Source organism: Barbus barbus, assembly GCF_936440315.1.
Source record: "Barbus barbus genome assembly, chromosome: 6".
Lineage (NCBI taxonomy): Eukaryota > Metazoa > Chordata > Actinopteri > Cypriniformes > Cyprinidae > Barbus > Barbus barbus.
The window spans coordinates 17220145-17237500 of NC_136734.1; the positions used below are offsets into that span (position 1 = coordinate 17220145).

Genomic DNA, 17356 nt, shown 5'->3' on the forward strand with positions numbered 1-17356 from the left:
CAATCAAATATACTTCAGCACTACTTCTGCACAATTAAAGTACAAAATTAGTTGTTCCAGTTTAGCAGACTTTAAGTATACCAGTTTAGTATACTAAAAGTACAATTGCAGGCTATTTGTATTAAGTACATAAATATATACATGTATTTATAGTATACTTAGACCAGTTTATACTGTGAGAGATGAAAATGTGACATTAAAAGGGAAAACTGTTTCTGAACTTTATATTATTGCTGAAGCCAAAATTAAAATATTATCTGAAGTGACTTCCAGTTCAGATTTCTTTGCTTATATTTTTTTTTACTAATAAGGTCCTTTTAGTTAATGTAAACATACACTTTAGCTCAGGTACATTAAATAATATTAATGGATAGAATGTATTATCAGATTAATTGTGAGTTGGTAAGGCTGAGTTTGAATTGATAGACAGCCTTAATAATGCTAGTTAGAGCTGTTAGACAGCCTTGAACCAGCAACAAATCAACAACAGCTTAAACTGGAACTTTTTCCTGCAGGTGATTGGAAAGACTGGCCACTGTGACTTCAATCTTATTCCGAGCCACTTTCTGCATTGATTTTAATCTGTGGAAATCTGTCTAATACATTTAAAATGTTTTACACAGAGCTGAATTATTTTTGGTAGCTGAAAGCATAATCAAATTAGACAAAATATTTAATAAACTAGCACGCAGCAAGCAGGGAATGCGTGGAACTTTGTGAAGTTTTTGTATTTGAAAGTGCTGCAGGGTTTTGTGGATGCTGATTCCGTGGGGCCCTGGAAACACGGAGTGTTCAGATGAATCCTGGGTAACTGGATGTGCTTAGGTGCATGGTGCAGCACTAGTACCGCATTATTTTTAAGAACACCCATTTGATCTTCACATACACCAGGCACAGCTCCTGCAGCACCTGTAAGGTTTTCACAAAGAACTAGTAATACAGTGATTTTTCCGGGTCTTATGCAATATAAATGAGATTTGGACGGAGGAAAGCTGGCGTGAGGACAAATGGAAAGAGAGAGAAGGAAGCAGAGCAAAATTACCTGGTAGGAACCATTGCGTGCGGCTCTAGAGACTTGCATGAGGACAGAAGATGTAGAACAGTTCCACTCCTGCTTACATAACCAACATATATCTCAAGGAGCAATTTAGTATGGGGACCAGTTCTCACTATTAACTAGATCAGGGGTGGGCAAACTTTTTGACTCGAGGGCCACATCAAATTTTCCACATTAAGTGAGGGGCCGCATAATATGTTTGATAAATGAAGCTTTGATTTTTTTTTTTATTCTAAATTGACACTCACTTACTACTGTACTGTATGTATACTTGTACATACAAGGCAGTTCTATTCTTGTACCATCTCTACCTATTTTTATGAGCACTTTATGACACACAGATGAGTTGTATTTTTGTACAAGTCTATGTATAAGACACATTTTATCATTTCATTCAGAAATAATGTAAAATAAACGAAACGTTTACAAACATTAGAAAATGTTTTTATATTCCCTACACTCCACAAAAAGTCCTGTAAATTTAGCAGTGTTCAGAATAGAAAAAAGAACGAAAACATAAGTAAAAAACAAACACAAATTATAGTGGCATTCACCATAAACATATATTATAAACGCCCAGCCTAAATATTTAAAGCGAAACTGAAACTAGCGGCGTGGTTGCTGGAATATGCACAATTTAAACTCACTTGCCTTTTCTCATTCATCACCAATCCTGACGCTTTGCGCTTGACCTTGATTGCTTTACAAAAAATTGGAAATTACAGCACGTTTCAGATGAAAAAACGCGATTTGTAATACAGAAAAAACAGTACTGTATCCATTTTCATAAAAATGTGTGTGGGAAACAGAAGAAGAAATCATATCTTTGCAAGATAAAATGTCAAATTATTTCCATGTTTTCCCCAAATGACAGCACCCGTGAGCAGGAGGATAACACTGCCATTTGTTCGGATATACTGGAAAGTCTTTTATGAATTTTTAAAACAGTTCCAATACAAGGCATTTTTCAAAACAAATGAACACTTTCCCATTTTTAAAACATGTAACTTATTTACTATTGTGCCAGTTTTGTAGTGTATATAGCTATTTTGACTTTTTATTTTGTATTCGCTGTGCGGCTTGAACTATAGGCTATAGCCATCTATTAGATTTGACTGATATTGCATATTGGAACAACTGCCTCACGGACTGGATGAAAACGCCCGTGGTTTGCCCACCTCTGCAGATTCTTTTTTCTTTTTTTTTTATCCCTCGCGGGCCGCCATAGGAGTGTTAGCGGGCCGCAGATGGCCCGCGGGCCGTAGTTTGGACACCCCTGAACTAGATGCTTAATGGCATGCCTATTATTAACATTTTAGCTGTTTACTAGTACTTATAAAGCACATATTCTGCATGACCATTCGACATCCCTAATCCTACCCAATACCTAAATATATATATACAGTATACACTGCTGTTTACAAATTTGGTGCCTGTAACATTTTTTAAATGTTTTTAAAACAGCTATTACTCCAGTCTTCAGTGTCACATGATCCTTCAGAAATCATTCTGATATGCTGATTTGGTTCTCAAGAAACATTTCTTATTATTAATGTTGAAAACAGTTGTGCTGCTTAATATTTCAGTAAAAACCATGACGCTTTTTTCAGGATCCTTCGATGAATGTTTAAAAGAACAGCATTTGTCTTAAATGGATTTTTTGTAATATACTCTTAAATAATTTAGTGAATCCTTGATGAAAAGTATTAATTTTGTATAAAAAAATATACACTCCAAAATTGTATTGCATATTATATGTGCGGTTTTACACTACACATGCTTTACATTAGGGGTCGATAGATTAGCGGCGCCGATATTAAGCATTTGAATGGTTATCGGTATTGGTCATTTTAAAAACCGATTTGCAGATAAAATAATTTGAAAGCATTTAAAGAAAGTTTTTGTTATTCAAAAGTTTGACATTAATTTTCATTTTTACACCAGACATAGCTGGTTTGTTTATTTATTTTTTGCATAATACTGATCTGATTGTTGGAATATTATTTGTTATAAAATGTCTCAATGAAAAAAAAGGCATTATTTTCTATATGTAAAGCATAATTTCTTTTTTTTTTCATTTGAGGGTTAAATGTTCTTGACACATTTTGTGAGATACTGAGGTAACTCCGCACACAAAGAATGCCTCCCCTTCCATCTCGCATCTGGAGACTTAAAAACTGCTTGGTGATAGAATCAACTCACCCACTCCCTCTCTCCCTCCCTCTCTCCTTTTCTCCTCCCACTCTTTCTTCCTCTCGGTCTCTGTGTTTTTTGGAGATCAGATGTTGAGAAGAGCGCAGGAGAGAGCAGCAGGAGAGAAATGCTGGCAGAGGAGAATAATTACTTTAACATCCACTGTAGGATCTATAGTTCAATTATTAAGCCTGAGAAAAGACAAAAGCATGGCAATGTTTACTTTCCTCCAGAAATGAGCCCTTTATTTCACAGGGTTCATTTCTCAGCTGATTTTTAATCGTTTTTTAATCGCTCCATCCTCAGAGAGCACTTAAGACACTAAAAAGTTGGAGAATTTTATCTTGTGAACTCAATTATTATTATTTTCTAAACATATTTTTAATCAGTTTGCTGTGAAGAATTTGGGAAGAGTTTGGTTTTATCGTTGGGAATCGTTCTACTGGTGTTCTGGGGTCAGTGCCCCTTCTCTTTCCTCGTGTGCGGCAGCGAGAGGAACACAGTCAGGATGACAGAGTTCGTGGTGACGGACTGTAATCTGAACTCGGTGTGTGAGCGCGTGGAGCAGCACTGCTGCGTGGACGATCCTTCAGCCATCAAAAGACACACCAACACCGGCGCCAAACTGTGGGGCCGTGTGCGCAGTAAACTGCTCCGACAAAAGGTCACTGGCTCTTTCATTCTCCCTCCATCTGTTACTTCCTCTCTCTGCAGCTTCTGCTCTCATTCTCTCAGTCTGTTATCTGCCTGTTTCCTGGTCTTAAACTGACTGAAAGTCACTGATTGAACCAGCACTTTATCATGCTGTCTGTTTATGGACATGAAATGCAGAATGTTGATCCTATAAAATAATTTATTGTCTGGTATTTTTGGTGAAAAGTGTCTGCATCTTTGTAGCTGATCAATTCTCTCTTGTACCTGCTTACTACTTCACCTGTATATATTTCGTTCTTCAGAAGATGAATGCATAATGCAAAGTTACTGAACAAGAAGACAGTTAAATGTATTTTGGGGGTAATTAATAGTAATAGAAGTATCTCTTTCCTCTTTTCTTTACTTTTATACACTGGTGGTTTGTTCACTCTCTTTTTATGAGTGTGATCAGCGTTGTTGGATGTTACATGTTAGTTGGGCTGTAGTGTTTTTGTGTACTTGCAGGTTACAGGTTTTCTGTAAGGTGTATGTTTAGTGATATGTTAGGGATAGAAAATATTGTTTGGTCATTATGAAACAATAGAAGATTATGGAAAACCCACAATTCACAGACACCGTGTGTGTGTGTGTGTGTGTGTGTGGGCTGGCTGCAGTTAGAGGTTAATTATCACTTTAACCTGCTGTCCTCAGAGCCCCCGGTTATCTGAGTATCACCCACCCACTGATGGAGGTCAATTAATCACACCTTTACTCTCACACACACCACTGAATAATCTTTTATTAATAATTACAACACCAGCATGCAATTGCAGAGGCTCTTATAGGACCAACGTTCCTGTGATTTGTAGCATGTTTTATAAATGAATCTATGAATCTTTATTAACTCAGGCAGAATCAAAATCCAATATTTTTCAGGCAAGTGGAGGTTTTGATGGTGGAACTGCAGGGGATTTGTGCGATTGTGATAGACATCCCAATTGAAAGTAAAATTATTTTAGGATTGATTTATTTTATTTATTTAGAGTAATTTTGTGAAATATCACAATTAACTGTTTTCTATTTTAATATGGTTTAAAATGTCATTTATTCTTGTGATGGCAAAGTTAAATTTTCAGCAGTCATTAATTCAGTCTTCAGTCTCACATGCTCTTTCAGAAATCTTTCTAATATGCTGATTTTCTGCTCAAGAAACATTTCTACTATAAGTGTGTGTGTGTGGGTGTGTGAATTGAAATCTTTTGTAACATAAATGTCTTTACTGTCACTTCTGATTAGTTTAATGCCCATTTGTAGAATAAAGTTTTGATTTCTTTAAAAACAATTTTTACTGACCTCAAACTTTTCATCGGTAGTGTAAATAAAGTTTAACACAGCAAGAAAGGTTGGGGACCCCTGCTATAGAGAGAAGGATTGCTCGTCAGTGTCATTTCTAGTGTGACTAGCGTTGATGGAATGGCTCTGCTGTATGTTACATGATACAATTCATTCTAGCTCAGTGTTCAGTGTTGCTGAATGATTGTTCTGCTGTGATGAGATCAGTGCCTTCACACTCTGCATGTAACCGTGGGAGTAGGTGTGCAGCTGTGTGTGTTTGTGTTCATGTGCTGATGTGAGTCGGCGAAATCTAGGTCTCTCCACGTGGGGTATTTGCCCTGCCAGCACTTTGAGCAGTAATTTATGTGCATAGTTTTTCTGGCTATAAGAACAAAGCATTTTAGACTCTGCTGGATTTCTGTGTCTTCTGCCCAGTCAGGTCAATGCTCTTCCTGATCCACTGACCCAGGACTGACTGTAGAGACAGGTTACAGACAAAGAGCCCTCAAGATGTAGCTATAACACACATCACTGTGACTCTAGGATAATATATTTTGTTATTAATACACAACAAAGCAAGACCCATGTCTTTCCATGTGCCAAGCACATGCTCTTTTGAAGCTCTCTGTCTCTTGTGTTGTCTTTCTTTGACTTCCTCTCCTTCTGTTGTTTCTCAAACATCATTCTGTATTAATTTGATCTGGTAACATATTCCATCATTGGAGGTATTCTAAATCACATACACATATACTGTACAGACACACCCTGTCTTTGTCTTCCCACAGGTATTGACACATAAAGACTGTCTGTTAAATGTAGACACAGACAGTTACTCATATATGCTCATATTCAGACACAGGTGTAGTAGATACACACATATTTGCCACTTACCGCCAATTACATTCATAAACAAACCTCATTTTGCAGTCATTTGCACTTTAAAATGCTTTGAAACACACTCTCTCACAGATGGCCAGTCTCATTGACTTAATATTGAATGAGTCTTTGTGGTTAAGAGAGTGTGTGTTCCTTTGATATGGTCATGAATGATCCTAGTGTTGTCTCATGACCTGCTTATAATGTCTGACCTCCACAGACGCGCTTTCATTTGATAAACGTAAATCTCAACAGAACACACCGCCAGTTTAACCCCTCAGGCCAGAAACATAGGCCGTGTCCAAAATTGCTCCCAAAATCCTTTGTGAAAGGTATACAGTGCACTATTTGAGGAAACAGCCATTTGTAGTGGTGTCCAAAACCATAGTGCACATTATCAAGTGTATGCATTCAATCCAAGAATTTATTGCAACCAATGTACACTACTTATTCCTATTTCCTGCATCTTGCTGGAAGATGCAAACCATAGTCACTAGATTGACTGAAAATTAATTTTTGTAGAATTGTACACAATTTTGATACTGTGGTGGATCGCCTCTTAAAAGAGAAGTTCCCTTCCAGAATGAAAATTTACTGATAATTTACTCACCCCCATATCATCCAAGATGTTCATGTCTTTCTTTCTTCAGTTGAAAAGAAATTAAGATTTTTGATAATTCCAATTAAGATAATTCCAGGATTTTTGTCCATATAGTGGACTTCAATAGGAGCCAATGGGTTGAAGGTCCAAATTGCAGTTTCAATGTAGCTTCAAAGGGCTCTACACGATCCCAGCCGAGGAATAAGCGTCTTATCTAGCGAAACAATCAGTAATTTTCTTAAAAATATAAAATAAAATAATATACTTTTTAACCACAAATGCTTGTATTTTCCTTCTGGAAGTGAACTTCTCCTTTAATGCAAAATCCAAAGTAAAATCTTAGTCCTGAACCAAAACCAGTTGCGAATCACTGCTTTTTATGCAAGCACAAATGCAAATACTTTCACATTGGAACACATTGGAAGTGTAAGTCATTTGTGCATACTGTTCAGTATTTGAATGAATGAATGATGCATTTATATAGCGCTTTATTGTGTATTGCTGTACACCCAAAGCGCTTTACAATCATGTGGGGGGGTCTCTCCTCAACTACAATCAGTGTGCAGCATCCACTTGGATGATGCGACGGCAGCCACAGTACAACGGCGCCTGTGCACACACCAGCTACAGGTAGAGAGGAGAGAGAGTCATTGAGCCAATCAAGTGGATGGGGATTATTAGGAGGCCATGATAGACAAGGGCCAGTAGAGGGAATTTGGCCAGGACACAGGGGTTACACCCCTACTCTTTACGAGAAGTGCCATGGGATTTTTAATGACCACAGAGAGTCAGGACCTCGGTTTAACGTCTCATCCGAAAGACGGTGCTTTTTACAGTATAGTGTCTCCATCACTATACTGAGGCGTTAGGACCCACACAGACCACAGGGTGAGCACCCCCTGCTGGCCTCACTAACACCTCTTCCAACAGCAACCTAGTTTTCACCGGAGGTCTCCCATCCAGGTACTGACCATGCTCAACCCTGCTTAGCTTCAGTGGGTATGTTAGCTTCAAATGATATTTTATTTCATTGACTTCTTTTATGTTCCACAGAAGAGAGAAAGTCATACAGTTTTGTAACAGCGTGGGGGTGAATGATGGGTAAATGATGACACACCTTTAAGTTTTAGTTGAACTCCCTCTATAACAAACCTCAATACTCAAAGAGCATATGCTATTATGCTGTATTCAGTTAATTATTGGCTGTAGTTGACCTGAAAGAGAAAACTGATTGTAAGAAGACCGTTCACACTAATGCTCACCATAGTGCCCCTTGTGGCGAAGCCGAAAATGTTCCTCCCTTCAAAAGAATGAAAGAACAGAAGGAGGGAGGGTCTGTGTGAAAGAGATGTATTATGCATAAGAAGGATATGTCCCCAGAGATGAACCCATCCTCAGCTGTAACCATCTTCTCTCCAGCCTATACTGCTCCACAAATGCTGCTCCAGGTTATAACATGCTAATGACTGAACCACTGATGAACCCTGCTCCTCTTTAAAGGCCTTTAAATGCCAGCTATATGCTAATGGATGCTTTTATCACCTGCATAAATCATCTTCTGCCAGTGTGAGGGCACCAGACCCCTATGAGGGTCTGCTGAACCCCCACACGGCCTTGCTTATTGAGCTAATGAAGTGGAGGAGGGTGATGGTGAGGTCCGTTACTGGTTGTTGACCTGCTTGGATTTCTTCTTCATACAGTTAAGTGCTGTGGTAGTACCATGGTACTTTGATATTTATCATGGCACTGGATGTTTTACAGTGTCCAGTGTACACGATTGTATTACGTTATAAATACAGGATATGCTTTTGGACTGTTTGTCTGATTCAGTAATTCTTTCACATTTTGTTTCATGATAATTTGTGCAATTGAACCAAATGGGTCCATGAGGAATTGTGTTATTCATGGTTCTCTTTTAGCGGATGTTTAGCTTGATTTATGACACTGTCTTCTTTTAGGTTACCTGGCTTGCATTTATTAGCAACAGAGACATTAGCATCTAACGGTAATGACAGTCTGTTAAAAATATATCTTATGCTCCATAAATTTCAGGTTATTTATGATAGCTGGATTTCTTGACTCATGGGATTGTTGTTTTTAGTTTCTGTAGTTACTTTTAGTTCTGTTTTTAGCAGTCACACAAACAAAAGCCTTTTGGTCCTGTTTTTGGCTACTTACAAAAGCAGTACCATGTTTTATAATTATGCTATTGTGTTCTTTGAAGAAACCTCCCTTATAAAAATGTACTGTGCTATAGTAATACCTGGGACTTTGATATTACTGTAAATGGTGCTCTGTGGTTCTTTCAGCAATACCATACTGTGTTCAAAGAAAGGCTTTTTACCATAGTAAATGTACTATGTATGATAATCATTCAGTACTATGGTATATATCAATGTTCTACGATATTACCACCAGTACTTTGGTCACAAAGACAGTCACAAGTATTGTTATTACATACCTTATATGGAAGAGCTCTAAATATTTTGTACAAAAATATGTATAATGATAGTAAAAGATGTGAGTGTGACATTCATGACCATGTTTATGAGTCAGCAAATTTTTGGCATTTCCTGTGTGATTAAGTTTACTGGAAGAGGCCCAGTCCAGCCCAATGCATCAGAACACTACAGCAAACATCAGTCTGACCTCCACACCAACCTCTGAATACCACAGTAATTACGGCTTTTTCCCACACCACACACTGAGCAAACACACATTTTCCAACAAATGCCAAGATTTCTCCAGAGTAAGAACTGTAACTAGCCGCATGCTACGGAGAGATGTGTGAAGGGTAACACCGGGTGTCTGGCTGTAGCGTGCCATATAGTCATGAAAAATAGGGTGGTCAGGACATTATGAAACAGGGCTTGATATTTTACTGAGAGCTTGTTGAACAAAGCTGTTTGTTGTGTTTATTTTAGTGCTTTAGCCTGCATTGCTCCCTGTGGGTTCTTACAGGCATAAATACAAGTTGTGTTTTTGCTGTATTCGTGCGTGTTTGCTCACAACTTGAGTCGCATTACATCTTCATCCATGTGTTAAGCTTTATTATACAATACCAAGGCTCTTTATGTAAGGAGGATGAGCACAGAGCTACACCAGTCACACAAAACGTTCTCCGTTCATTCACATCACTTTGGACGTTACACTGTATGAAAGATGAATTTGACTGTTTTGACTTCTTCAAGGAAGCAGCCTCTGATTGAATAGAGATGAGATTTGAGAAATGGTTTTCCTCTGAACCAATTCCATTTTCTGTTTTGTTATGAGTTTTTCATGACATTCGGTTCCAATATTGGTTCTTCAGTGCCTGGATTCTTCTGCCCTTGCTGACAGACACTAAAATACTCTTGACAATGTTTTCTGCACTCTTACTGAATCTACATTGCTGGGAAAAAGAAACAATTTTATGAACGTAAAGTCTCATTATTTATTATTCCTGTCCTTGCTGTATATTAATACACAACCATTCAAACGTTTGAGGTTGGTATAAGAATTATGTTTTTGAAAGAAGATTATTAAACTCAACAATGGTGCATTTATTTGATTAAAATACAGTAAAACAGCTATATTAAATATTATTACAGTTTAAAGTAACTTTTGTATTTTAATATATTCTAGAATGTAATTTATTCCTGTGATGCAAAGCTGAATTTTCAGCAGCCATTACTTTAGTATTCAGTTTCACATGAAGTCACTGGAATATGCTGAATATTTGCTCAAGAAACATTTCGTTCTGCTTAATATTTTTGTGGTACAGTATATATTTTTCAGGATTCTTTGATGAATAGAAAGATGAAAAGAACAATTTATTTGAAACTGAAATCTTTTGTAACTTTTTCTGTCATTAAGTTCATTAACATTTCATATTCATGTAACATTTTCTGTCATTAAGTATGCATCTTTGCTGAATGAAAGTAGTTATTTCTTTCAACAATATTACAAACCCCACAGTAGTGTATATTTCAGAGAGTTAAACCATGCGAATAAAATATGACAATATATCAGTCACATTTCACTGTGTTTATGCAATTCTTTCATTGTCTCCAACAATCCAAGCTGTAAATGATTGTCATGGTACAATGGCTTAAAAAATACACTGTGGAATTCATTGCTAGGGAGAGACGAAGGGAATGTAAGAGAAAAAGGGACAGTGACTGGCTTTCAAACACTACTTGAGGAATGTGAATTAAATATTTGATTTCTCTTTGATCAAACAAAGTGGTGTAATTGTGACTGAGACGGGATATTACCTGCATTATCTGTTTGATGTATTTATAGGATTCTCCAGCGATATGTTCTAGAGAGAGCAGTGTGATTGGCCAATGAGGTCAGTGTAACCTAAGTTTGCAGAAAAATGTGCTTTCTGTCAGTCAGCTGCTCTTGTCAAATCGCTGTGTATGTGTGTATAATCAGAGGAGTAGTGAGACTTTATAGTCATCTTAACAAGGACTCGTGTGTTGCATGTGCCTGCTGTATTTGTAGCAAATGCTATTATGTTCTTCCTCTCTTTGTTCTCGGTAAGGATCCTCTGAGCAGAGAGAGGCCGGCCAGAGAACACTGTGTTCTGCTCTGTACAGCAGCAGGCTGGCAGAACAGAGGGAGATGAGGGAGACGGGGTGGGCGGTGGGGGACACGCTGAATGAGACGGCAGGAAAGAAGCGAACGTAATGGAGATCTTTATCTAAAGTTCAGTGCAGGATGTGCTTTATAGTGACTATAACATCATTTTGGAAAAAAATATTTCTTAATACCATAATAATACTATGTTTTTTCAATGCGTATCATGGGAACACTATGTTTTTTTGGTGGCGTGTGTTGTGATAATACCACAATTTTTAACTGCGTTTCATGGTAACACATTGTTTCTGGGCATCTAGTGTGGTAATACCTTGTTTTTTAGACCTGTGCTATTGCATTACCAGCATTAGTACTTAATAAATATTCTGTTACTTAAAATTTTTCCAAGGTAGTTAAATTATGTTTTATGGTATTTGCATGGTACTTCCAAGAATACAAAGAATACTTTTTGCTATACTATGTGTTTTGTGATGTGCCATAATAATCATTTCTGGATATGTACTGTGATACTTCTGGTAATACTTCTGATGTGCCTTGGTAATATAATTGTTTTTACTGGGCATGTACTATGGTAAAGTTTTTTTTCACATTGTATGGAATTATGATGTTGTTTTTATCTTGATAATATGGTTTCTGGATATTTACTGTAGTAAGTGTTTCCCTTTTTTCCTCACAGTATAATTTTGGAATTGATCACATTTTCAAGATGAATCACCAGCATGTGGCTGTTATTAGAGGGATTGTTTGAGGTTGTCATGGACCAGAGCTCCTCAGAATCTCATTCTCTCCTTTTTAAAGCTTTTGGATCAGGACACATAAACGCTCTTAATTCAAAAGCTTTCAGAGCTGAGGAGCTTCTATCTTTGTTTTGGTTGTGCAATCCCTGAGCAGTTTAATGAGGACATTGAAGAGACAGTACTATTGACTGGTTTCTTGAAGACGTTTGGCACCATGCTGAGAGTGATGAGAATAAGTTTCTTCCCTGACCTTCACCCCACCTTAACATGATCATCCGGTCTGGTTTATTGGAAATCAATTGAGTACGCTGTTAAAATAATCCTATACACATTCGTTTTGAGTTCTTTTATCCAAAACTTTGAGATTTCCCAGAGGAAAGTGAAGAGTGGTGTTTGTGGGGTGATGGGAGGTGAAATCCCTCAGGACATTTACTAAGAGTTTGGAGGGAAGCACTTGGGCAGATGAGGCAAGTCTTTGTAAGGGTAAGCCATTTAGCTGTATTAAAGGATTTTCTAGACATATCATGGACCCGTTTGATTCCATACATTTTTAAGTACCGCAAGAAGCACCAGAAGGGCTCAAGTAAAGGGCATGTGCCATAGATATTTGGGATCTGTGAGGCTACATTCACACTGCAGAAGAATGTGATTGTCAGTAATATTTGGAGTGATTAATACTGCTATTTTCATTAACGGTTCATAAAAAAGTGACAACTACATGTGTTTTAACATGGGTATGAGTTAAAAGTTTATCGGAGGGTCAATGAGTTGACTCTCACCTATATGTCCAGATCTTATAAGTTATTCAAAAATACATGATTATTTGAATACACATCTTTTATGTTAATGAACAGTTTGACATAATTGTGATTTATTATGAGTATTTCTTAGAAAATTCTTAGAAAAGCATTTTATTATATATAATAATATAATAATAGAAATATATCAGAGACCCCTGCAGATCTTCATGTCTGTGTCAATTCAATAAATGTCTTAAAATATCAGAAAATATCAATTTGATTTGGATTAACCTCAGAACAGTAAACACCAGACTCGCTTGCGTCCTCACTGCTGATCTCAAAATATCCATTTATTACCCTGTTAATTTAATTGGTGTAAACATGTCATATTGGTTTAGCAGTGGGATAATAACAAGGCTGCAACTTTCCATAAATATCCGATAAGAATCTCATTATAGCCCTAATATGTATATAAACAACATCAGTAATGATGATTGCCCACTAACTGTATTGAGAAAATTGATTTTAGTGATACAAGCTAATGCAGTTTTATGTGCTTGACAGACCTTGTCAGACGTTCTCATAAAAAGCTACTCTAGTTTTCCTGTAAATGTTAATTTTATGGCAGATTTGTCAGCATATGCGCTGTTTGTGTTTCCTCACGCGTCAGCCAACTTCATGTTGATTGTCAGTGAAGTTTAATTAAATACATATGCACAGGAATTGCTTTGGATTGAGTCTTAGTGTGGAACAGCACAGCATATTTAGTTGATTTCTAACAGTGATCAGAAACTGGATTCAGATTTGCTCCAGGCTGTCAGGTTGTTTATTATTGTGTATCTTACCTTTGGGTTTGATTGACAGATTAGTTTAAGGGTCCTCTCTAGATAGCCCTTCCCATCATCATCTTGTCTGTGGCATGTGGCATGGGAAACTGGTGTGTATGTGAGAGAGAGTGTAACTAAGTCTGCTCTCCTTAGAGAGTTGTGTGTTAATGGAAACAGCACAGATTTTGTCTAGAGTGCTTTTCCTTACATGTTCACAGGATAGTAGCTCCAAAGTACCTAGATTTCATAGTGTGAGTTCTTGACACTAAACACTCTAAATGAGCTGATCTCTCAATATAACACTTTTGTCACATCCAGCTCACTGATGTAGTGATTCTTACTTTGATTCATTTTGTGCTTGTAGTGAGTTTCAGTGGAGACAGTGTAGCAAATATAGAATTATAAATTATTATTTATTATAAATTATAATTCAATTATAGAGCTTAATTCAGGTTTGATTCATCTATGCTGGACTCCTGCTCTCATGCAGCAGTGCAATACAGTTAACTTTACGGTCTAGATATGTAATAACAAGGGAAGAAGTCTACCGTGAGTTTCTCAGGGTTTTTTATAGAAAGGACTGCCTGGGAATTTTTTAGATAGAATAGCAAAATGATTTTGAGTCATATTCATCAAAAAAAGGAATGTTGGGGGAGAGGAAATAGAAATAAGATGCTGTTGAAGGTTTAAAATGTTCACATGAAGAGTTGGCATTTAGAAATAGACTATATATAGCAAATCTTAACTGATTTATTGCTTGTCATCGCAAAATGTAAACTATAATCTCCTAAATGCAACTATAAGGCATTAAGAAATACTGAACTTTTAGCATAATGATTTAATGAAAGCTGCTAATGTGTGTTGTGAAGAGCACTATACAAATTAATACAACTGAAATTTAACATAAAATGCAGGTATTTAGTGATATATTGCTCTGATAAATCTGAAATACCCTCATGCACCCCGATAAACAACTTTTGTACTGAAATACTCAAAACTGTGGCTGTTCTGAGCCAATTTATTGGTGTTCATTGTTGAAATATTTTTCTTAATTTAATAATAATCCAGCACTCTTGGTCTGCTGTGGTCTCTCAGCACTTACCTTTGACCTATGACGATATTCTCTGAGGCCATAGTGTTTGCCATTGTACTCAGCAGCAATAATTGCCTCATCATTATCTGTGCTTAACGATGAAGTAATTCTCATGCTCATTTCTCTCTCTCTTTACAGCTGGACCCACAGACTGTGCAGTCCAAAAACTGGCATATGGACGTCATAGAAATGAATGGGGTACTAATTTATTTCCCATCACACATATTGATATTTTTTGCATTATTGCCCTACACATATCTCATTTATGGTTATTTTTCAGATTAAAGTGGAGTTTTCCATGAAGTTTACGAGTCGGGACTTAAGTTTGAAGCGGACGCCATCTAAGAAACAGAGCGGTGTGTTTGGGGTTAAAATCAGCGTGGTAACAAAGTGAGTGAAATCTCAAGTCTTAAAGTTGACATGTTTTCTCAATGTATGTTATTGAATTCACTGTGAATGATTCATAGTGCATTGTTTCTTCTTTTTTTGACTGGATGTCACAATAAGGACAAAAAGATTTATTATGTCAGTTTCAGCATGACTTTAAACATTCAAGATATACTGCATAAAAACACTACATCATTGTGGTAGATTTAGCCTTACTGTACAGCAATATTTGTCACAGTTTCTCTCTGTGTTTTTACATCATGTACAGTACCTTGACTTTGCCTGTTGTTGTTCCTCAGACGTGAACGCTCCAAGGTGCCTTACATTGTGCGGCAGTGCATTGAGGAGGTGGAGAAGAGAGGGATTGATGAAGTGGGCATTTACAGAATCTCTGGAGTGGCCACAGACATCCAGGCTCTCAAAGCTGCGTTTGACGCCAGTAAGAGACTCTTAACCAATTACACTTCACACACTCATCCAACTGCTATACATGCAAAAGTGCAAAATGAATCATTATTTTTTATTTAGTGATACCTTGCAGTTTGATTCGCCAATTTGCAAGGTGGCAATATGCATCAGCATTGCACATAGTGATTTTTAGTCAGATCGCTTTTAGTGAGATTTTTCTCCATTCGTTTATTCTTAATATACATCTTATATTTTGTTTTGAATTCCCATCAATCTCTGGTTATGTGAGGTCAGTGGAAGCCTGTGTCTTGAGTCTAAAAGCAGCAGCAGTGTTGTGGGAAAGGCCATGCAGAGGTCTGACCCCTTCCAGCTGTCAGCTGGCTCAATAAACACACACACAGAGTCTGTAGGGACTATCCAGAGTTGTACCTTCATGTGTTGCTCACTCTTATGTCATATGTCATGCCGGGAGCTTATTACTCAGCCTGCATCAGCATTTGTTATGATGGCAAATCATTTACTCTTTCTCTCTGTCTCTCTTTCTCAGATACCAAAGATATCCTGATGATGTTGAGTGACATGGACATTAATGCCATAGCAGGGACACTGAAATTGTATTTCAGGGAGCTGCCAGAACCTCTTCTCACAGACCGGCTGTACCCGGCCTTCATGGAGGGCATTGGTATGACCTTTCACCGTTGATCTTTTTGCATCACCGTGTGATTAAATAAGAGTCATTTAGAATTAAGGTGATTGAGGTGTAATAACACTCCTCTTCGTCAAACTCTTTATCACAGCTCTAGCAGATCCTGCAGCAAAAGAAAACTGCATGATGCATCTGCTGCGGTCACTACCGGACCCAAATCTCATCACATTCCTCACCCTGCTGGAACACCTGAAGAGGTAAGAGCACACTCTCATGTTGGGTTTCCATAATGATTTATAATTTATACTGCATAAACTGTATATTTTATCTCCTAACCCTACCCTTAAACACAGCCCTCACAGAAAACGTTCTGCATTTTTACATTTTAAAAAAAAAAAAAACTTTTTTTTTTTTGTTTTTATTAGTAGTATGTTTTCTTAATGGGAACCCAACAATGTCTCAATGAAATCAAACATTTTGGGTATCACTATCCTTGTGGGGACATTTTGACATTTATTTCATTTAACAACACAGCAATTTTGTGAAATATCTTAATGTTTTAAAATGTAATTTATTACATGCATTTAAAATTTGAAGTGTAATTCCTGTGATGGCAAAGCTGAATTTTCAACCGTCATTATTCTAGTTTTCAATGTCACATAATCCTTCAGAAATCAGTCTAATATGCTGATTTGCTGATTTATTGTCAATTATATGGTACTCAATTTTTAATGTTCTTATCAATGTTAAAAAAGTTTTTGCTGCATAATGTTTTTATGGAAATCATTTGATGAACAGAAACCCTTGCCCTAGCTTCTTTTTTTTCACAGAAATATTAAGTTGTGAAAACAACTGTTTTCTACTTTGAAATGTTTCTTGAGCACAAAATTATCATATCAGAATGATTTCTAAAGGATCATGTGACACTAAAGACTGAAGCAATGGCTGCTGATTAAATGCAGCTTTTTTCTGGGAATAAATTACATTCTAAAATATATTAAAATGAAGGGAGGACAGGACTAACTTGTTGTTGACAGTGACTCTTTAAAGCCAGCAGCTTCATGTAAACATCAGTTAAATCACCATCATAAACTCCCCATGGTTTTGTTTTATTTTAGTTCGTGTGAAACTGCTATGGCAGTTCACACGAATCTCTCTGAAATGTCGGCAATTAGCTAGCAAGGCCTCGGGTTTATAAACACCGTCACAAATAATCTCTCTGGAGGCCTTATTGCCAAC

At 37.1% G+C, this 17356-nt stretch overlaps 1 protein-coding gene across 5 annotated transcripts in view; it reads left to right on the forward strand.

Moving 5' to 3' along the window:
- Positions 1–17356, forward strand: part of abr (ABR activator of RhoGEF and GTPase) — a 179358-nt gene that overhangs the window by 158888 nt on the left and 3114 nt on the right. For 4 of the 5 annotated variants that reach the window (XM_079419321.1, XM_079419322.1, XM_079419323.1 and 1 more), the window contains 5 exons: positions 14815–14874; positions 14957–15066; positions 15363–15502; positions 16019–16153; positions 16269–16374. In XM_079419321.1, the coding sequence (XP_079275447.1) occupies positions 14815–14874; positions 14957–15066; positions 15363–15502; positions 16019–16153; positions 16269–16374 (551 nt within the window). Of the gene's footprint in view, positions 1–3337; positions 3915–14814; positions 14875–14956; positions 15067–15362; positions 15503–16018; positions 16154–16268; positions 16375–17356 lie in introns of those variants that run through there. The other variant, XM_079419325.1, reaches the window with a different exon arrangement.